The sequence below is a fragment of the Bombina bombina genome, chromosome 1 (assembly GCF_027579735.1).
Source record: "Bombina bombina isolate aBomBom1 chromosome 1, aBomBom1.pri, whole genome shotgun sequence".
NCBI classification, from domain to species: domain Eukaryota; kingdom Metazoa; phylum Chordata; class Amphibia; order Anura; family Bombinatoridae; genus Bombina; species Bombina bombina.
Window position 1 is genome coordinate 1,289,758,057 of NC_069499.1, and position 23,333 is coordinate 1,289,781,389.

Below are 23,333 nucleotides of genomic sequence, written 5' to 3' on the forward strand. Positions count from 1 at the left end.
CGCACAGTCAATGTTGTGTAAATACACTTTAAATACAACCCTCACCACCACTGCTGAGATCGAGATAACTATCAATGTTGTCAGACTTCTGCTGAAGCTGCGATTCCTATTTTTTGTTATGGGAGACACATCGCCAGTTGTCAGAACAAAGAGGGTCAGACCATTGTCTTTGAATATATCGCTGGAGGCAATTTCTTTTGGGTCTGACTATGTTTTGATCATAAGAGTCTAAGTCACAAAGATATTTTGTTCATTTACAAGTTTAATTGTGTTATAATAATTTTAAAGGAAAGAGGGAAATGGTTATAACTCTTTAATTGCAATGAAAACAAGAACGTAGGACCAGCACACCTTTAAACACAAATGTCCAGAAAAGTATCAAGGTGGGTGCAGACAAAATCAGAGCAAACCCCATTGCTCCAAAGTATCCAAAGAAATGTTGCACTCTCAGGTGTGGAAAAGTGAAATAAACCTTTATTAGGTAGACAGCAAAGTTTCGGGGCACCTGCCCCTTTGTCAAGCTAAAAACATAGTGCACATACAGACAATATATAGCAATACTAATAAAACAAGGACCAATGAGAACACATATCATAGACAGGGTTACAAAAATCACATGTGAACCAAGTAAAGCCACATATTAACCCTTTTGTTGCCCTTTTAAACTGTCCCAGAGGACCAAGATTAAAAACAATCTGAAAAGGAAGCACATAGTATAGTCGCTGTATAAATCACAACCATATTAGAAATATATATACCACATATCATTACCAATTTTAATTTACACAGTTTGTATTAAAGCCTATTGTATATAAACAATAAATCTACAAAATTGGATTAAGGTCAAACTCCCTATTCATACCTTTGGGGTATAATGTGTCCAATTTTCATATCCATTTGGCCTCCTTGTAAAGGAGGTCCCTCTGTCTATCTCCCCCCTAGGTTTTATTTTAGCTTGATCTAGTACCATAAAGCGCAGTTGGTTCACCTGGTGACGCATTTGTAAAAAATGTGCCGGTACTGGTAGATCTTTTGCCCCTGTATTTCTGATATTTGATTTATGCTGACCAATACGGTCCTTAACTCTTTGGGTGGTTTCACCTATGTATAAAAGCCCACATAGGCACTTAAGGGCGTACACCACATAGGATGAATAACAGATATAGTAACCAGGTATTTTAAATTTACAGCCTGAGTAAGGATGGCAGATCTCTCCACCCTTAATGACACTATTGCAATGTGAGCACCCTAGACAGGGAAATGTACCATTTTTAGGTTTGCCAAAGAATGGGGATGCATTTGTATCAGAATTAACTGCTTTAGTTATCCTTCTCCCAAATGTATAACCCTTACAATATGCCGCTCTGGGCATTTGACTGAACTCCTTAATGTCAGGACAAGAATCTTTTAGGATATGCCAATTGTGTTTCAGGATACCTTGTACCTTATTACTTAGAGTATTATATGTACGGACAAAAGTGAGTTTATCATTCTGCTGTCTATGGTGTTTTTTATGGAAATTTGATCTCACATGAACCAAATCTGCATTTGGATAGCCACGTTTTTCAAATTTGTACTGAGTTTCATCTAATCTGCATTCTTTTTTGATAGGATCAGACACAATCCTGTCAACCCCGAGGAATTGAGATTTAGGTACAGACTTGAATATAGCAGGTGGATGAAAGCTATTCCTATGTAATAACGTATTTCTGTCAGTTTTCCTAACAAATAAATCAGTTTTAAGATAACCATTTTCTTTATGAACCATGGTATCTAGAAATTCAATTTGTCTGTTGTCTTGTTTAGATGTAAATTGTATAAATGGCACTGATCTCTCAATGTCAGTCCTTAGTTCTGTAAGACATTCAGTGGGTCCCTGCCAAACAATAAACAAATCGTCTATATACCTGTACCATGCTAAGCAGTACTGTTTAAATAGGGGATGATTGTAAACTACAGTCTCCTCAAAATGATCCATTACCATACAGGCACAGGATGGGGCCACGTTGGACCCCATCGCTGTGCCTGTTTTCTGCAAATAAAACATTTTATCAAAAAGAAAATAATTTTGGGTCAATATTGCTTCAAATAGATCCATCATGAATCCTACTTGTGATTTATTGTACTTGTCACATCTATCAAGTGTATTCATAACACAATCAATGCCTAGCGTATGTGGGATAACAGTATACAGACTGCAAACATCCATGTGGCAAGCACAACATCACTTAAGCCTTCAAATTGTCTAATCTTACCAAGGAAATCGCTGGTGTCCCTAATGTATGATTTACCCTTTTGAACTAAAGGGGCCAATACACGGTCCATAAATTTAGCAGCATTGCTCATAATAGAGCCAATTACAGCCACAATAGGGCACCCTGGTGGGTTAACTGGATCTTTATGGATCTTAGGGGTTAAGTAAAAAGCAGGTACAATAGGATGTTTAATCAAATGGAAGTCATACAGTTTTTTGCTAATAATTTGATGTTGCAAAGCATTATCTAGCATGGATTAAAAGCGAGGGGCTTGGATCTTAAGAGTAGGGTCACCAGGTAACTTAGTATAGACTGATGTATCCTGCAAATGGCGTAAGGCTTCGGCTATATACATGCTTGTATCCATTACAACTTTAACTGCAATGCACAGAATTCTTTATTACATATTTACATTATTAAATATACTTTCTAGAGCACTGTTTCTCAACCAAGGTTCTCAAATACCCCCTACAGGGCAGGTATTCATTATAGCTGAACCAGTGCACAGGTGAAATGATCAGCTTATGGGTGAGAGCATGTTAGTAACCATGGTTACTGATCAGCTGATAACTTCACCTGTGCACTGGTTCAACTATAATGAAAACATGGCCTGTTGGGGTACTTGAGGACTGTGGTTAAGAAACATTGTTCTAGAGCTTGTCTGCAGCATCTACTATGGTAATCAATGCACAGTCTATAAAAACACAGATTCATTTTGGGTGCACTATGCACTATATTATTTTATAACTGTTTTCCAGTGTTCTGTAACCTGTGGAAGGAGGCAGCACACTGAAACTAATGCTCTTTGGCTAATAGACATCTCCTACTATTGTTAATTGGTTATTAAGTGCTATCTGCTAATGCTTATTGGCTAATAGATACTTCATACTAATGCTAATTCACTGCTTGATAGGTACTTCCCACTAGTGCTTATTGTCTAATAGACACTTCCTATTAATGCTCATTGGATAATAAGTACTATCTGTTAATTCTCTTTGGCCAATAGATACGTACTACTAATGCTCATTGGCCGATAGGTTCTTACAGCTAATACTCAATACTAGGAAGAACTTATAAGTCAGTATTGGTAGCGTGTACACAATTGATACTGGTATATTATTTTCAATTAAACGTTAAATATTTTTTTGTTTATATATCCTCAGGCAATAAAAATATTGGTTTGTTAGAACATATATGTGCACAATATCCCTTTATGGTTGAATCAAAACTTCTAGAAATGATGTATGTAAATTCTGGTTAATTGTTTCTATATAAGAACACATATTTATACACACATTAATATTAATGTACAGTTAGATGAACTGTTAATCAACTTAGGAGAAATGCAGGTAACTAATAGTACAACAAGTGGAAAAAACAATATTACAGGTGAAACTCGAAAAATTAGAATATCGTGCTTAAGTTAATTTATTTCACTAATGCAATTTAAAAGGTGAAACTAATATATGAGATAGACTCATTATATGCAAAGCAAGATAGTTCAAGCCGTGATTTGTCATAATTGTGATGATTATGGCTTACAGCTCATGAAAACCCCAAATCCACAATCTCAGAAAATTAGAATATTACATGCAATCAATAAAACAAGGATTGTACATACCTGTAGAACAATATCGGACCTCTGAAAAGTATAAGCATGCATACTGTATGTAGTCAGTACTTGGTTTGGGCCACTTTTGCAGCAATTACTGCCTCAATGCAGCGTGGCATGGAAGCTATCAGGCTGTGGCACTGCTGAGGTGTTATGTAAGACCAGGATGCTTCAATTCTGCATTGTTCAGTCTCATGTCTCTCATCTTTCTCTTGGCAATGCCCCATAGATTCTCTTCAGGTCAGGCGAGTTTGCTTGCCAATCAAGCACAGTAATCCCACGGTCCTGGAACCAGGTTTTGGTGCTTTTGGCAGTGTGGGCAGGTGCCAAGTCCTGTTGGAAAATGAAGTCAGCATCCCCATAGAGCTCGTCTGCGGAAGGAAGCATGAAGTGCTCCACAATCTCCTGGTAGACGGCTGCGTTGACCCTGGACTTAATGAAGCACAGTGGACCAACAACAGCAGATGACATGGCTGCCCAAATCAACACAGACTGTGGAAACTTCACACTGGACTTCAAGCATCTTGCAGTGTGTGCCTCTCCATTCTTCCTCCATACTCTGGGTCCTTGGTTTCCAAATGAGATGCAAATTTGCTCTCATCAGAAAAGAGGACTTTGGATCACTGAGCAACAGACCAGGTCTGTTTTTCTTTAGCCCAGGTAAGACGCTTCTGACATTGTTTGTTGTTCAGGAGTGGCTTGACAAGAGGAATACGACATTTGAAGCCCATGTCCAGGATCTGTCTGTGTGTGGTGGCTCTTGTGAAAATCCCCAACACTTTTGAATGGCCTTTTCCTGACAATCCCCTCCAGGCTGCGGTCATCCCTGCTGCTTGTGCACCTTTTTCTTCCACATAACTTTCTATTAATGTGCTTTGATACAGCACTTTGGGAACATCCACCTTCTTTTGCAATTACCTTTTTGAGGCTTTCCCTCCTTATGGAGGGTGTCAATGATGGTTTTCTGCACAACTGTCAGGTCAGTAGTATTTCGCATGATTGTGATTCCTACTGAACCAGACTGAGAGACCATTTAAAGGCTCAGAAACCCTTTGCAGGTGTTATGGCTTAATTAGCTGATAAGAGTCGGACACTTTGAGTCTAGAATATTGAACCTTTCACAATATTCTAATTTTCTGAGATTATGGATTTGGGGTTTTCATGAGCTGTAAACCATAATCATCACAATTATGACAAATCGCGGCTTGAACTATCTTGCTTTGCATGTAATGAGTCTATCTCATATATTAGTTTTACCTTTTAAGTTGCATTAGTGAAATAAATGAACTTTTGCACGATATTCAAATTTTTCGAGTTTCACCTGTATTTAACCTAACACAGCTTTTGTGATTACAGTCAGCACTGTCAGGAGCATATAATATAGTAGATAACTGTTTATGAGCGATGTAGTAATGTAGACTCTATTCTTAGTGTGTAGGATCCCCATTGTATATAGGGAGAAATTATACATACAGGTAAATCCAATAGTATATAGACACTCAAAGCAGGTTAGCAAGTATTATTATCATAATAGACATGTAAATATATGTAAATTGTAAGATAGCTATGGAGTGTAGTAGCGTAATGTTACAGCATTGATCTAGTATGGGTCCTATATTGTGGGAAATTCACATAGCATAATGTCTATAATGCAAAGATAAGTGTTTCACAATGTTATGTTGAACGTATATAGAGCATATGTAAAGCATACATAGAGAATATCACCATGTCTAAGCTAGTGTACTGGAGTAAATATATCGAGTATAATACTGTGCTAAAGTACAGGTTAAAGGATATAAAAGTTTCACATAGATTATTATTCATAGTTTTATGATATAAATATAAGTGGCAATAAGTTAGAGAGAATGTCTATAAGACACCTGCACGCAGTGGCGTCACTAGGGTTGGTGTCACCCGGTGCGGTAAGTTTTGGTGTCACCCCCCCCCCCAGAAAGCAGACACACACAAAAACACAGGCACACACACACATACAAAGACTCAGACACACTTAAAAACATAAACTGCACTGCATTAATTATAAAGCTCATGCCTAGAGCTGCTCCCTGGCTCAGCAGAGCATCAATGAAAGATAAACAGAGCACTCTAAAATAAATCACTGAAGGAAAGGTTTAGGCGCGCAAACTATGAAAATTCTGCTCTCTGACTCTGTTCCAAGTCTGTCAGTGCACAGCCCCGGGCCGCGTGCCTACCGCTTCTTATGGCCAATCACCTCTGCACTCTGCCCACCCCCAGACACCCGCCCGCCCTCCTACCTGTTCAGTGTGCACTTAGTGTACCGTAAACATAAAGGTCTGGTGGGCATCATATGTGGCTCCTTCACTTTAAAGACAGTGTCAAAGAGTCATGCGGTCAGGTGCCAGGCATCCCCTCACGATTTCCCAGTTCCCGTTTAGAGAGACAGCACAGCAGTGAGTGACTCCACTGCTCCACATGTCACTGAGCACAGATAGGCAGGCAGGTTTAGGCTAGCAGCGCAACTTTGCAAGCCCCACGGCCTGCCCACAACATTCATAGAGAAATTGGGCAAGGGAGAAGCAAAGTACAAACAAGCAAAAGCAGCCGGGAAAACTATTTGTTGAAAATGCAGCACTGGCTCAAGGGGCAAAAAAAATTGTGTGTCTACAACTTCCCCAGTCCCACTAATGTTCACAAATGCCAGCCCTTCTAATAAAATAAATCTATGCATCTCAACATTGTATTTCTTTGAATTTCAATAAAATAAAAAAAAATAAAAAAAAAATTTTGGTGTCACCCAGGTGCGGCCCGCACCCCCCGCACCCCCTAGTGACGCCACTGCCTGCACGTATTGTCCCCTTGCCTGTATTTGTACAGAAGATACGCATACTATTTGATCTAACGTCAGTTTTACAAGCATAAACATTATAGGATTTAAATGTTGAAACAGCAGGACCAGCACTCACTAATTAAATGTCCTGAATCTCCAAGTAAAACGATAATGGTGCACACCAGGAGGACCTCCCTTTCCAGGGTCCTGTAATATGTAACATAAAACAACACTCCAGTGGAACTCAAAATATGGCAACAGTGCCTTTATTCAACTGAGCAACGTTTCGGGGCTCCTGCCCCTTTATCAAACATTATAGGATTTAGGCAGAGGGATAAAGTGGATACCTTATAGCAAAAAGAGCGTACCGTGGTGATGAATGTGTAATATGTTCAGCAGTGGATATGGATATGCATGTCCCGTTCTTAAATACTGTTGGCAATGAGAAAACGCTGATGACGATGACGTCATCAGCGGTGCAACACGCACATGGCTAGGGAGGGTGCCATGGCAACCAGAAACGTATGGCAATGTTTAGAATTTAAGGCATAGAGGTGTATTGTATTACTAAGGGCTAAGAAGGCACAGCGAGAGTTATATGAACGTGTGTTACAGAGAATAAGCAATACTACAGAGGCTAAGAATAAATGCAACGGATGGTATTAAACCATGTGTCACAAGAAAATTATGATCTGGGGCAAGTGAAACATATCTAGGTTGTGGTCTAACGCTATACATTATAGGAAGACTGCAGGGAATGTTGCTCATATAAATGCCTGGAATGTATGCACTGTATAGAATAAAGTGGGACATATAAAATATGGAGTGTCTATAAGGTATGTAAGTGAGAGTCTACATGTAATGAGGACATTTTAGTCACAGTGTATGAGGATATAGCAAATGACAATTTAGTGTAAATGTAATGTAGGTGCTGTGTGTGGATGTATGGAGTCACAGTGGCTACATATAAAACATAGAATTATATGAGAGGCAAATCAATATAAAGATTTATATATGAGTACAAATACTGAACTAGCAAATAAGAAAATAGTGAAACTATATGTCAATCTCAATGGTTATCTGGGCAGGTCTACATTCTATATACAGTATACAAGGGTTTATTAAGTGCTTATACAAATAGCACGTTATTATTACCATTTATAAACCTAAGCTAATATATGTGTAAGTGTATGTAGGGACCCTCCTAAGATTTAAACCACAATATGTAAACATAATGAACATAGTTTAGTAAACTAGGGCATTGTCAATGCTAGTGTTTAATCCTTTGGGAACCAGTGTTTCCAAGCGGTTGATCCACCTTGCTTCCCTTTTGAGAAGTTCAAGATTTCTATTACGCCTCTTTTTAATGGGGGTATTCAGTCAATGAAGATAGTTCTTAGCATAGCTACAGTGTGGTTATACTGCATAAAGTGGGTGTGCCACAGGTTGATCACTTTTCATGTCCCTAATGGCTTTTCTGATAGCGCTGCAGTGATTTGCTAGTCTGTCACGGAAGGACGTGCTCGTCTTTCCTACATAATAAAGGCCACACAGACATATGATCAGATAGACTATATGTTCGGTAGTGCATGTTAATCTATGTTGTATATGTGTTGTCTTCCCATTATGTGGGTGATGAAATTTTGGACCTGTTAAGAAGGAATTGCATGTGATACAATTACCACAACTGAAGCATCCTTTTTTTGGAATAGGCAGCCATTGGTTTTGTCTCATGTCAGGCTCAAACATTGTTTTGGCTAGTATGTCTCAAAGGTTAATGGTTCTGTTGTACACCATTTTTGGAGGTGGCTTATTGAAGAAGGGTAGAGATGGGTCTTGGTTTAGAATAAACCAATTGTTCTCTATAGCTCTTTGAGTGAATCTGCTTGTGGAATTAAAGGTTACCGTCATATTTATACGCTCATCCTTGTTTTCATCTTGTCTTTCTCTGGTAAGGAGATCCATTTGGGTCAGGTTCCAGATGTCTTGCAGGATTTGTTCCACCTCTTTTTGTTTATATCCTCTTTGTATGAATTTTAATCTTATTTCTTTCAGTTGTTTTTCTTTATTGTTTTTGTCACTGTTATTGCGCATCAATCGCATAATCTGGGATCTTATTATTCCTTTTTTCAGTGCTTCTGGATGGGAGGAGTTTGCTGTTAGGAGGGAGTTACGGTCTGTTGGTTTTGAGTAAAGGGTTGTTCCAATTCTCATCTCTGGATCGGTTGTGTTCTTGTAGATTTCTATGTCTAAGAAATGGATTTTGTGTCTGCTAAATTCCATTTGAATTTTACATAGGGTAAAGCATTGTCGATTTGGTTAAACCATTCTGATAGTTCCTCCTCTTGTCCATTCCATATTAGGAAGATATCGTCTATGTACCTGCGGTATATGATGATGTACCGCAGGATATAAACAAAAAGAGGTGAAACAAATCCTGCAAGACATCTGGAACCTGACCCAAATGGATCTCCTTACCAGAAAAAGACAAGATGAAAACAAGGATGAGCGTATAATATGAAGGTAACCTTTAATTCCACAAGCAGATTCACTCGAAGAGCTATAGAGAACAATTGGTTTATTCTAAACCAAGACCCATCTCTACCCTTCTTCAATAAGCCACCTCCAAAAATGATGTACAACAGAACCAGTAACCTTTGAGACATACTAGTCAAAACAACGTTAAGCCGGACATGAGACAAAACCAATGGCTGCCTAATCCAAAAAAACAGAATTTATGCTTACCTGATAAATTACTTTGTCCAACGGTGTGTCCGGTCCACGGCGTCATCCTTACTTGTGGGAATATCTCTTCCCCAACAGGAAATGGCAAAGAGTCCCAGCAAAGCTGGCCATATAGTCCCTCCTAGGCTCTGCCCACCCCAGTCATTCGACCGACGGACAGGAGGAAAAATATAGGAGAAACCATATGGTACCGTGGTGACTGTAGTTAGAGAAAATAATTCATCAGACCTGATTAAAAAACCAGGGCGGGCTGTGGACCGGACACACCGTTGGAGAAAGTAATTTATCAGGTAAGCATAAATTCTGTTTTCTCCAACATTGGTGTGTCCGGTCCACGGCGTCATCCTTACTTGTGGGAACCAATACCAAAGCTTTAGGACACGGATGAAGGGAGGGAGCAAATCAGGTTACCTAAACGGAAGGCACCACGGCTTGCAAAACCTTTCTCCCAAAAATAGCCTCCGAAGAAGCAAAAGTATCAAATTTGTAAAATTTGGCAAAAGTGTGCAGTGAAGACCAAGTCGCTGCCTTACATATCTGGTCAACAGAAGCCTCGTCTTGAAGGCCCATGTGGAAGCCACAGCCCTAGTGGAGTGAGCTGTGATTCTTTCAGGAGGCTGCCGTCCGGCAGTCTCATAAGCCAATCGGATGATGCTTTTAAGCCAAAAGGAAGAGAGGTAGAAGTTGCTTTTTGACCTCTCCTTTTACCAGAATAGACGACAAACAGAGAAGATGTTTGTCTGAACTCTTTTGTAGCTGCTAAGTAGAATTTTAGAGCACGGACTACATCTAAATTGTGTAGCAAACGTTCCTTCTTTGAAACTGGATTCGGACACAAAGAAGGTACAACTATCTGCTGGTTAATATTCTTGTTGGAAACAACCTTTGGAAGAAAACCAGGCTTAGTACGCAAAACAACCTTATCTGAATGGAACACCAGATAGGGCGGAGTACACTGCAGAGCAGATAACTCTGAAACTCTTCTAGCAGAAGAAATAGCAACCAAAAACAAGACTTTCCAAGATAATAACTTAATATCTATGAATGTAGAGATTCAAACGGAACCCCTAGAAGAACTGAAAGAACTAGATTTAGACTCCAGGGAGGAGTCAAAGGTCTGTAAACAGGCTTGATTCTAACCAGAGCCTGAACAAATGCTTGAACATCTGGCACAGCTGCCAGTCGTTTGTGTAGTAAGACAGATAAAGCAGAAATCTGTCCTTTTAGAGAACTCACAGATAATCCTTTATCCAAACCTTCCTGCAGAAAGGAAAGAATCTTAGGAATTTTTATCTTATTCCATGGGAATCCCTTGGATTCACACCAACAGATATATCTTTTCCATATTTTATGGTAAAATTTTTCTAGTCACTGGTTTTCTGGCCTGAACCAGAGTATCTATCACAGAATCTGAAAACCCACGCTTTGATAGAATCAAGCGTTCAATCTCCAAGCCGTCAGCTGGAGGGAGACCAGATTTGGATGTTCGAATGGACCCTGAACAAGAAGGTCCTGTATCAAAGGTAGCTTCCATGGTGGAGCCGATGACATATTCACCAGGTCTGCATACCAAGTCCTGCGTGGCCACGCAGGAGCTATCAAGATCACCGAGGCCCTCTCCTGTTTGATCCTGGCTACCAGCCTGGGAATGAGAGGAAACAGTGGAAACACATAAGCTAGGTTGAAGGTCCAAGGTGTGCTACTAGTGCATCCACTAGAGTCGCCTTGGGATCCCTGGATCTGGACCCGTAGCAAGGAACCTTGAAGTTCTGACGAGACACCATCAGATCCATGTCTGGAATGCCCCATAATTGAGTCAACTGGGCAAAGATCTCCGGGTGGAGTTCCCACTCCCCGGATGGAATGTCTGATGACTCAGATAATCCGCTTCCCAGTTTTCTACACCTGGGATGTGGATCGCAGATAAATGGCAGGAGTGATCCTCCGCCCATTGTATTATTTTGGTCACTTCTTTCATCGCTAAGGAACTCCTTGTTCCCCCCTGATGATTGATATACGCAACAGTCGTCATGTTGTCTGATTGGAATCTTATGAATCTGGCCTTTGCAAGCTGAGGCCAAGCCCTGAGAGCATTGAATATCGCTCTTAGTTCCAGAATGTTTATCGGGAGAAGAGACTCTTCCCGAGACCATAGTCCCTGAGCTTTCAGGGGTTCCCAGACCGCGCCCCAGCCCACTAGGCTGGCGTCGGTCGTGACAATGACCCACTCTGGTCTGCGGAAGCTCATTCCCTGGGATAGATGGTCCAGGGTCAACCACCAATGGAGTGAATCTCTGGTCATCTGATCTACTTGAATCACTGGAGACAAGTCTGTATAGTCCCCATTCCACTGTTTGAGCATGCACAGTTTTAATGGTCTTAGATGAATTCGCGCAAAAGGAACTATGTCCATTGCTGCAACCATCAACCCTACTACTTCCATGCACTGAGCTACGGAAGGACGTGGAACAGAGTGAAGAACTTGACAAGCGCTTAGAAGTTTTGACTTTCTGACATCTGTCAGAAAAATCCTCATTTCTAAGGAATCTATTATTGTTCCCAAGAAGGGAACTCTTGTTGACGGAGACAGAGAACTTTTTTCTATGTTCACCTTCCATCCGTGAGATCTGAGAAAGGCCAGCACGATGTCTGTATGAGCCTTTGCTTTTGAAAGGGACGATGCTTGTATTAGAATGTCGTCCAAGTACGGTACTACTGCAATGCCCCTCGGTCTTAAAACCGCTAGAAGGGACCCGAGTACCTTTGTGAAAATCCTTGGAGCAGTGGCTAACCCGAATGGGAGGGCCACAAACTGGTAATGTTTGTCCAGAAAGGCGAACCTTAGGAAACTGATGATGTTTTTGTGGATAGGAATATGTAGGTAACGCATCCTTTAGGTCCACGGTAGTCATAAATTGACCTTCCTGGATAGTGGGTAGAATCGTTCGAATGGTTTCCATTTTGAACGATGGTACCCTGAGAAATTTGTTTAGGATCTTTAAATCCAGAATTGGTCTGAAGGTTCCCTCTTTTTTGGGAACTACGAACAGATTTGAGTAAAATCCCATTCCTTGTTCCGTCCTTGGAACAGGGTGTATTACTCCCATCTTTAACAGGTCTTCTACACAATGTAAGAACGCCTGTCTCTTTATTTGGTTTAAGGATAAGTGAGACATGTGGAACCTTCCCCTTGGGGGTAGTTCCCTGAATTCGAGAAGATAACCCTGAGAAACTATTTCTAGTGCCCAGGGATCCTGAACATCTCTTGCCCAAGCCTGAGCAAAGAGAGAGAGTCTGACCCCTACTAGATCCGGTCCCGGATCGGGGGCTACTCCTTCATGCTGTTTTGTTAGCAGCAGCAGGCTTTTTGGCCTGCTTACCCTTGTTCCAGCCTTGCATAGGTTTCCAGGCTGGTTTGGGCTGTGAGGCATTACCCTCTTGCTTAGAGGATGCAGAATTAGAGGCTGGTCCGTTCCTGAAATTGCGAAAGGAACGAAAATTAGACTTATTCTTGGCCTTGAAAGGCCTATCTTGTGGAAGGGCGTGGCCCTTTCCCCCAGTGATGTCTGAGATAATCTCTTTCAATTCTGGCCCAAAGAGAGTTTTATCTTTGAAAGGGATGTTAAGCAATTTTGTCTTGGATGATACATCCGCTGACCAAGACTTTAGCCAAAGCGCTCTGCGCGCCACAATTGCAAACCCTGAATTTTTCGCCGCTAATCTAGCTAATTGCAAAGCGGCATCCAAAATAAAAGAGTTAGCCAACTTAAGTGCGTGAACTCTGTCCATAACCTCCTCATATGGAGTCTCTCTACTGAGCGACTTTTCTAGTTCCTCGAACCAGAACCACGCTGCTGTAGTGACAGGAACAATGCACGAAATGGTTGTAGGAGGTAACCTTGCTGTACAAAAATCTTTTTAAGCAAACCTTCTAATTTTTTATCCATAGATCTTTGAAAGCACAACTATCCTCGATAGGAATAGTAGTTCGCTTGTTTAGAGTAGAAACTGCCCCCTCGACCTTAGGGACTGTCTGCCATAAGTCCTTTCTGGGGTCGACCATAGGAAATAATTTCTTAAATATAGGGGGGGGAACAAAAGGTATGCCGGGCTTCTCCCACTCCTTATTCACTATGTCCGCCACCCCGCTTGGGTATAGGAAAAGCGTCGGGGTGCACCGGAACCTCTAGAAACTTGTCCATCTTGCATAATTTCTCTGGAATGACCAAGTTGTCACAATCATCCAGAGTAGATAACACCTCCTTAAGCAGTGCGCGGAGATGTTCTAATTTAAATTTAAATGTCACAACATCAGGTTCAGCTTGTTGAGAAATTTTTCCTGAATCTGAAATTTCCCCATCTGACAAAACCTCCCTCATGGCCACTTCAGATTGGTGTGAGGGTATGACAGAACAATTATCATCAGCGCCCTCCTGCTCTTCAGTGTTTTAAAACAGAGCAATCTCGCTTTCTCTGATATGCAGGCATTTTGGATAAAATATTTGCTATGGAGTTATCCATTACAGCCGTCAATTGTTGCATGGTAATAAGCATTGGCGCGCTAGATGTACTAGGGGCCTCCTGCGTGGGCAAAACTGGTGTAGACACAGTAGGAGATGATGTAGTATCATGTCTACTCCCCTCATCTGAGGAATCATCTGGGCAATTTCATTATCTGTGGCAGTACTGTCCTTACTTTGTTTGGACGCTATGGCACAATTATCACACAATTTTGAATGGGGAGACACATTGGCTTTCATACATATAGAACATAGCTTATCCGAAGGCACAGACATGTTAAACAGGCTTAAACTTGTCAATAAAGCACAAAAAACGTTTTAAAACAAAACCGTTACTGTCACTTTAAATTTTAAACAGAGTACACTTTATTACTGAATATGTGAAAAAGTATGAAGGAATTGTTAAAAATTTACCAAAATTTCACCACAGTGTCTTAAAGCATTAAAAGTATTGCATACCAATTTTCAGAGCTTTAACCCTTAAAATAACGGAACCGGAGCCGTTTACAAAATTACCCCTATACAGTCCCAGCTACAGTCTTTGCTGTGACCTAACCAAGCCCAGAGGGGAATACAATACCAAATGACGCCTTCTAGAAACTTTTCCAACTATTTTCAGGTCCTCACACATGCATCTGCATGTCTTGCTCTCAAAAACAACTGCACAATAATGGCGCGAAATGAGGCTCAGCCTACAACTGGGAAGGCCCTTCCTGACTGGAAAAGGTGTCTAACATAGTGCCTGACGTTAAAAAAACGTTCCCCAAGTTTATAAGTTGTGAATTATCAGCATTAACATGTATAAAATGTCCAAATAAAGCAATCGATTTAGCCCATAAAAGTGGTCTACAGTTTTATAGCCCATATTAAGCCCCTTTATTCTGTTTGAAACTAAGAAAATGGCTTACCGGTCCCCATGAGGGGAAATGACAGCCTTCCAGCCTTACACAGTCTTGTTAGAAATATGGCTAGTCATACCTTAAAGGGACATGAAACCCAAATTTTTTCTTTCATGATTTAGAAAGAGAATGCAATTTTAAACATCTTTCTAATTTACTTCTATTATCTAATTTGTTTTATTCTCTTGATAATTCTTTGCTGAAAAGCATATCTAGATATGCTCAGTAGCTGCTGATTGGTTGCTGCACATAGAAGCCTTGTGTGATTGGCTCAACCATGTGCATTGCTTTTTCTTCAACTAAGGATATCTAAAAATGAAGCAAAATAAATAATAGAAGTACATTGTAATGTCTGTTTAAATTTGTATTCTCTATCTGAATCATGAAAGAAAGATTTTGGGTTTGTGACCCTTTTAAGCAGAAAAGTCTGCTAACTGTTTCCCCCAACTGAAGTTACTTCATCTCAACAGTCCTATGTGGAAACAGCAATCGATTTTAGTTACTGTCTGCTAAAATCATCTTCCTCTCACAAACAGAAATCTTCATCTTTTTCTGTTTCAGAGTAAATAGTACATACCAGCACTATTTTAAAATAACAAACTCTTGATAGTAGAATAAAAAAATAAAAAAAATACTACATTTAAACACCACATACTCTTAACCATCTCCGTGGAGATGTTGCCTGTGCAACGGCAAAGAGAATGACTGGGGTGGGCGGAGCCTAGGAGGGACTATATGGCCAGCTTTGCTGGGACTCTTTGCCATTTCCTGTTGGGGAAGAGATATTCCCACAAGTAAGGATGACGCCGTGGACCGGACACACCAATGTTGGAGAAAAGGATGCTTCAGTTGTGGTAATTGTATCACATGCAATTCCTTCTTAACAGGTCCGAAGTTTCATCACTCACATAATGGGGAAGACAATACATATACAACATAGATTAACATGCACTACCGAACATGTAGTCTATCTGATCATTTGTCCGTGTGCCTTTATTATGTAGGAAAGACGAGCACATCCTTCTGTGACAGACTAGCAACACTGCAGCGCTATCAGAAAAGCCATTAAGACAAGAAAAGCGATCAACCTGTGGCACGCCACTTTATGCAGTATGACCACACTGTAGCTATGCTAAGAACTATCCTCATTGACTGGATACCCCCATTAAAAAGAGGGGGTGATAGAAATCTTGAACTTCTCAAAAGGGAAGCAAGGTGGCTCAACCGTTTGGAAACACTGGTTCCCAAAGGATTTAACACTAGCATTGACTATGCCCTATTTTATTAAACTATGTTCACTATGTTTACTTATTGTGGTTTAAATCTTAGGAGGGTCCCTACATACACTTACACATACATTAGCTTAGGTTTATAAATGGTAATAATAACATGTGCTATTTTTATAAGCACTTAATAAACCCTTGTAAACTGTATGTAGAATCTAGACCTGCCCAGATAACCATTGACTGACATATAGTTTCACTATTTTCTCATTTGCTAATTCAGTATTTGTACTCATATATGTATCTTTATATTGATTTCCCTCTCATATAATTCTATGTTTTATATATACCCACTGTGACTCCATACATCCACACACAGCACCTACATTACATTCACACTAAATTGTCATTTGCTATATTCTCATACACTGTAACTAAAATGTCCTCATTACACGTAGACTCTCACTTACATACCTTATAGACACTCCATATTTTATATGTCCCACTTTATTCTATACAGTGCATACATTCCAGCATTTATATGAGCAACATTCCCTGCAGTCTTCCTATAATGTATAGCGTTAGACCACAACCTAGATATGTTTCACTTGCCTCAGATCATAATTTCTTGTGGACCATGGTTTAATATCATCTGTTGCATTTATTCTTAGCCTCTGTAGTATTGCTTATTCTCTGTGACACACATTCATATAACTCTCGCTGTGCCTTCTTAGCCCTTAGTAATACAATACACCTCTATGCCTTAAATTTTACACATTGTCGTACGTTTCCGGTTGCCATGGCAACTTCCATAGCCATGTGCGTGTCGCACTGCTGATGATGTCATCGTTATCAGCGTTTTCTCATTGCTAACAGTATTTAAGAGCGGACATGCATATACATATCCACTGCTGAACATACTAAACATTCATCACCATGGTAAGCTCTTTTTTGCTATAAGGTATCCACTTTATCCCTCTGCCTAAATCCTATAATGTTTATGCTTGTAAATCTGACGTTAGATCAAATAGTATGCGTACTCGCAATGCGCAAGGGGACAATACGTACAGGTGTCTATAGACATTCTCTCTAACTTATTTCCACTTATATTTATATCATCAAACTATGAATAATAATCTGTGTGCAACTCTTATATCCTTTAACCTGTACTTTAGCACAGTATTATACTCGCTATATATACTCCAGGTACACCAGCTTAGACATGGTGATATTCTCTATGTATGCTTTACATATGCTCAAAATACGTTCAACATAACAGTGTGAAACACTTATCTTTGCATTATAGACATTATGCTATGTGAATTTCCACAATATAGGACCCTACTAGATCAATGCTGTAACATTACGCTACTACACTCCATAGCGATCTTACAATTTACATATTTTTACTGTCTATTATGATAATAATACTTGCTAACCTGCTTGAGTGTCTATATACTGTTGGATTTACCTGTATGTATAATTTCTCCCTATATACAATAGGGATCCTACACACTAAAAATAGAGTCTACATTACTACATCACTCATACGCAGGTTATCTACTATAATATATGCTCCTGACAGTGCTGACTGTAATCACAAAAGCTGTGTTAGGTTAAATAATATTGTTTTTCAACTTGTTGTACTATTAGTTACCTGCACTTCTCCTAAGTTGATTAACAGTTCATCTAACTGTACATAAATATTAACGTTTAATATGAACTTAATATAGACTTATCTGTGATTTCTAACTTACATATACATAGTCAATTCAATTGTATTTATTTTTGTGATTTTTACCTTACTGGTGTGTTATTTAACATTTAGGGGTATTAACTGTGATTTTACTTATGTACCTTTTTATTAGAAAACAGTCTTGAAGAAGGTCCCTGTGAGACTGAAACGTTGACTAAATCTTAATTGAAGGAAAATTAATAAAATTATGTTCTTTAAGTCCTGTGAGTGCCTCTTCTTTCTTTGTAGTTTCTACCTATCTACCATAGAGAGCACCCAGGCAATTCACCTATACAAGTGAGTGCTTGGAACCCAGAACTACATATATATATATATAAATCATCTCAATCTGAGTCACTCAATTTATGGCCTGCAGGTGAAATTCTTCAATTAGAAAAACAAAAAAAATAAAACATACAAGTTCTAGTGGCTTAATACTACATCATGAGTTGAGTGCTCATGTCATGTGGGTGGGGTTGTTGATGAGGAAATCCTTTACAAATAATAAAAAAACTGCAAAAATAAAATGTATTAAAATATTTTAAGTTATTTAGATTTAGAATTTTAGTTTTAGTGAAAGCCCTCTTGATAGCAACCCCAAGGGGTTAAGGGTATTCATATAGAAGCCGTGTACACAAATCTTGCTCTACATGAACTATGAATGTTTTGTAGGTTTAGACAATTTTACTATGGCCTCTGCAATATGCCTATTAAAAATAAAAAAATTAAACTAACAATGTCAAATAGAACACCTGCTGCACACGTGTCAATCTGTACATATTATTCACACAGCAATTTGCATTGCATTTAGATTTAGTATAACGACACTAAGAACATGGGAATTATATTTCATTTTTACAATCAAAAGATCCTTAGAATTCTGATACACTACAACAAGCTAACAAATACTTTTAATCGCAGAATAACAATTAAACCAATCTATACGTGGAGTACCCAGAAGACAAGTGCGAGGAACATATTGTTTAACTTTTTCTACTAAAGTTAAAAATAAAATAACAAATATTTTAAAATGAATTCAAATAATAAAAATAGTCTTTAAAACTATGTATAGGTACTTAACCATAACTAGCATGTTACCTTTTGTTGTCTGCTGTTAAATTGCACTCAGAATAGGACCTGTGTGCTCATCCTCAAAGACATGAACTGTACGACCCTTGGAAAACATCCTGAAAAGGAGAAATAGTACACGAAATAGTACACAACTAGATCGAGATCATGCAGCAGTCACAAAGAGTGATCCAAATCGTGTCACCAAAGAGTGATCCAATTTGTACAACATTTATGCGGCTATATTCATTTCTGTAAGTTATTGTTAATAGGTGACTCAATTTAAAAACAAAATGTACAGATATGTGATTATAAAGGAGATTTGAAAGAGGTTAGATGTCTTCCAGGTGCTACTGCTCATAGAGATTTGAATCGTATTTTAAGAATTGTTAAGGTAGCTACCTATAATAGAATTTAAATCTTGGTTACAGAAGTGGTGCAGGAAGAGAGGCGTATGGTTTTGTTAGTCATGTTTGGCAAGAAAGTAGATTATATAAGAGGAATGGTTTGCATTTGGGTTTTAAAAAGACAAGAGTCCTAAGTAAAGAATGTAAAGACTTATTGGTGTCAAATTAAACTAGAGAAGGGGGGCAGTGTTAATATACCCACCTATCCAACAAAGCATATCAAAACTTTTAACCAAAGTTTACATTGTAGTGTATTTAATGATAAAAACACTACAATTATGGTCCCTCCCCTCATTCACACAAAAATGGGAAGGAGAAATTGGCACCACCAAACCCCAAAAGAATGGCAACAAATCTTCTCACCACATGACAAAATCCTCATTGTCCATTTATGTAATGGAAATGAATGTTAAGCTACTATACAGATGGTACTACACTCCGCACCGACTACACACCATTTTCCCACAACACTCACCGGAATGCTGGAGAGGTTGCCAAAATATTGGTACCCCACGCATATTTGGTGGACATGTCCAATAGCTCAGGCATATTGGGAAGCCATCAGAGCCGAGTTCGAAAAAGGTCCTATCCGTAAGCTTTGAGCTCGACATTGGTTTTTCATCTTTAACAAATTCACCAAAATACATGTAAACTACGCTTTGCTCTACTGACTATTATGACAAACTCTGCAAAACGACTAATTCCCAAAAACTGGAAATGTAACACCCTCCCATCTATCCATGTCTGGAGGGCAACAACTACCCCAATCCCTCCAACTGGAAAAAATACCGTTATTCTCGCAACAAGCAGATAGCCGATTACCACTAGATTTGCTTTTCTTGTGGTAAGAATACCTTAGTCAGAAACCCCCACACCCAAGACTGCCACCCCCCACCAATTTCAAACCACTAACCACTCTTAACTAGCCAGACCCGAAGCTTTAGCTCAACACCCTAAACCTGATAGAGGTCATCCTAGTAGCCTAACAATCAATGACCACAATAGTTTTTTTCTCTGCAGGATCCACACTTGTTTTGTTTGCTGTGTCTTTTTTTTTTTTTATTTTATTGATTTTATTTTTCCTTTATCTTGTTCATATAACAAAACTTATTGCAACCCAAAATTGTACATTTAGCGAACAATGTACCCCACAGCTAATGTACCCACAGCTAATACCAATATGTGGAAAAGGCACCGTTGTTACACCGTTGCATATGTAACTACACCTATTTTGCATTGTATGTAATGATTATACGTTATTCAATAAAGTTTTTGAAAAGAAAACAAAAAAAACCAACAACAAAAAAACACTACAATTATGAGTAAGGCATTTGAATGTTATAAGTAGGGGATGATCTAAAATTTCTAGTAATGGTCTTCATGCAATGTGCACAAATGCTCGCAGTTTAGTAAATAAATTACATGAATTTACTGCAATAATTATTCAAGATACGTTAGATTTGGTAGCTATAACAGGAACAAGGTCCAATGATTTTAAGATTGGAAAACATATCCCAATACCTGGTTAAATTTTGTTCTTAAAAGTAAGAAAAAAAAGGGGGTGGGGGAGTGTAATCTGTACGTGAAAGAAAATATTAAAGTAACTGAAAATTGTAGAAACCAATGCAATGAAGAAAGTGTTTGGGTAAACTATAGAAACTGAAGGAAAAACAGGCGTTTGAAATATGGAAAGTATAAAGTCTCAATTACAGGATGATATGATCAACTTAACTGATGAAATCACCTGAATTACAATGAAGGACAAGGTTATAGTAGTGGGGGACTTTAATATGCTTGATATAGACTGCAGGTACCAGTTGCTAAATGAACTAGAAGTATATGCTGGAATCTTTCAAGGGGAATCTCTTGAACAACTGTTAAAAGAACCAACACATAATGGAACTATATTAGATTTAGTACAGTGATATTGTTTCTGAAGTGTCTGTGGGTGAGAACTTAGGCTCTAGTGATCATCAGTCTGTATGGTTTAATATTCAAACAAAGGTACTGTGCAACCATAATAAAACAAAACTGTTTTAGATTTTAGAAAGGCTGATTTTTCTTATATAGGCAAATACCTAAATTATTCTTCTAAAGTGATGGCACAAATTACAGGAGCGCAAGAGCAGTGTGAGTATTTTATGAACTAGGGCCTGTGCATTCGGTAGCTTTGACCTGCGGAATGGGAAGTAGGCTGCTTGGTGGCCATCAGTTCTTTTCTAAGCTAGATTTAATTTTGTGAAAGTGCAACATATTAAGATCTGGATTTGCCTTCTTCTGCATACGGCAGCTAACAAACACGCAACTTAAAAAGAAAAGTAGCACATGCAGAAAAGACAGTCTATAAAAATTCAAACACACTGGCTCAGACAAGGATAGGGAAAATGGAGAACATAAAAAATGACAAAGAAGTTAATCAGAAGGCTAAAGTGGAAGAGACAAAACCTTCTTTAGGTAAAAAAGTGAAAAGAGAAAAACAAAGGGAGGGATAGTAAGACTAAAGTACTGATGATAATAGAGTAGTGGAAGGAAATAAACAATAGCAAACTGTATAAATAATTACTTTTTTTCAGTCTTCACAACAGATTGTAAAGATAGTAAAACTCTATTAAGGGATGTAACCTTTATATGATAATGTGGGTAGTACTTCTCTTTTTACAGAGGGAAGAGGTTTTCAATGGCTTTATCAAAAATAAAAGTAAGTCTGTAGGTCCAGATATATTCATCCAAAGGGCTCTAAGAGAAGTTTGATCTGTGATAGCTACTCCATTAGCTGATTTATTTAATCAGTTACTGCTATCAGGTGTTGTTACAGAAGACTGGAAAATTGCTTATGTAGTCCATCTTCAAAAAGGGAAGTAGGGGAAGATTCTGCTAACTAAAGGCCAGTCAGTTTGACCTCAATTGCAGGAAATTAATGGAAATTATTTTAAAGGAAAGACATGTCTTTACCTTCAGATAACTAATTTAGAAGACAAATTACAGCATGGTTCATCACTGGAAGATCAGAAAGAAAAGAACAAAATGTGTGTGCACACTTTTCCTCTAGGGGGCGCTCTTCACAAATATACAATAAATATGCCAATAACTAAATAAAACAAAATATCACCAAACCTTTAATAGACAAATAATGGTAAACATATGAAAAGTCCAAATTACTCCAAGGGGAGTAGAGGCAGCTCTCTGTCATAGGGAAGGTCAGGATCCTGGGAATTCAAACTATCTAGTAAAAAGAAAAACACAGAGGCGCCCAATGGCCTAGTACCATCAACACAATATAGATGAAACAAAAGACTATTCACAAACGAATAGCACCAGAGGTGCAAACAGGCAGACTGGAACCTCACAGTTGTCCAGCTAACTGTATAGGAGCAACCAGGTGTCCAAAATGGGGTCCCAGCAGTGGATATCGATATATTCCTATATGGGAAGATACAGAGCCAACATAGCCCAGCACAGTTTGGTTCAAAGATACATGCAATGTGAAAAAAACACTTACATATTCAAAAGCACCCACAGGTGCAATACAAACAGGCTGGAGCTTTTCAGTCGCCCAGCTGACTGGTTCCAGGTGATATGCAGGTCACACGGCAATTCCAAAGCATAAGAAAATATGCAATCCAAACAGCAGCAAGTGTATAGTTAAAAACAAATTTAATAAAAGCAAGGCATTTCTCAGCCACCGCAGGGCTGTTTCCTCAGGCTATTGGAAGATCATGTCAGACTCATGTAATTGATTTCTTCGACCATATAACTTAATTAATAGACCAGGAGAAGCCATAGATGTTGGATATCTAGACTTTAGCAAGCATTTGACACCTGTCCCACACAACAAACTAATTCACAAATAGCATTGCCTTGAAATAGATACTAACACCTAGATTACGAAGTTTTGCGTTAGCCTTAAAAAGCAGCTTTTGAGAGGTCCCAACGTGCTTTTTTTCCTAACGCTGGTATCACGAGTCTTGCAGGTACAGGTGTACCGCTCACCTTTTTTTCCGCAACTTGAAATACCGCAAATCCACTTACGTCAATTGCGTATCCCATATTTTCAATGGGACTT

The 23,333-nt window shown here is 38.9% G+C and overlaps 1 protein-coding gene across 1 annotated transcript in view; it reads right to left on the reverse strand.

Moving 5' to 3' along the window:
• WDR88 (WD repeat domain 88) overlaps positions 1–19,819 on the reverse strand; it is a 77,851-nt gene extending 58,032 nt beyond the window's left edge. Inside the window, 3 exon segments of the mRNA XM_053719238.1 lie at positions 18,894–18,927; positions 18,930–18,982; positions 19,746–19,819. Coding sequence (XP_053575213.1) covers positions 18,894–18,927; positions 18,930–18,982; positions 19,746–19,819 — 161 coding nt within the window.
• Between the last annotated feature and the right edge of the window lie 3,514 nt (positions 19,820–23,333).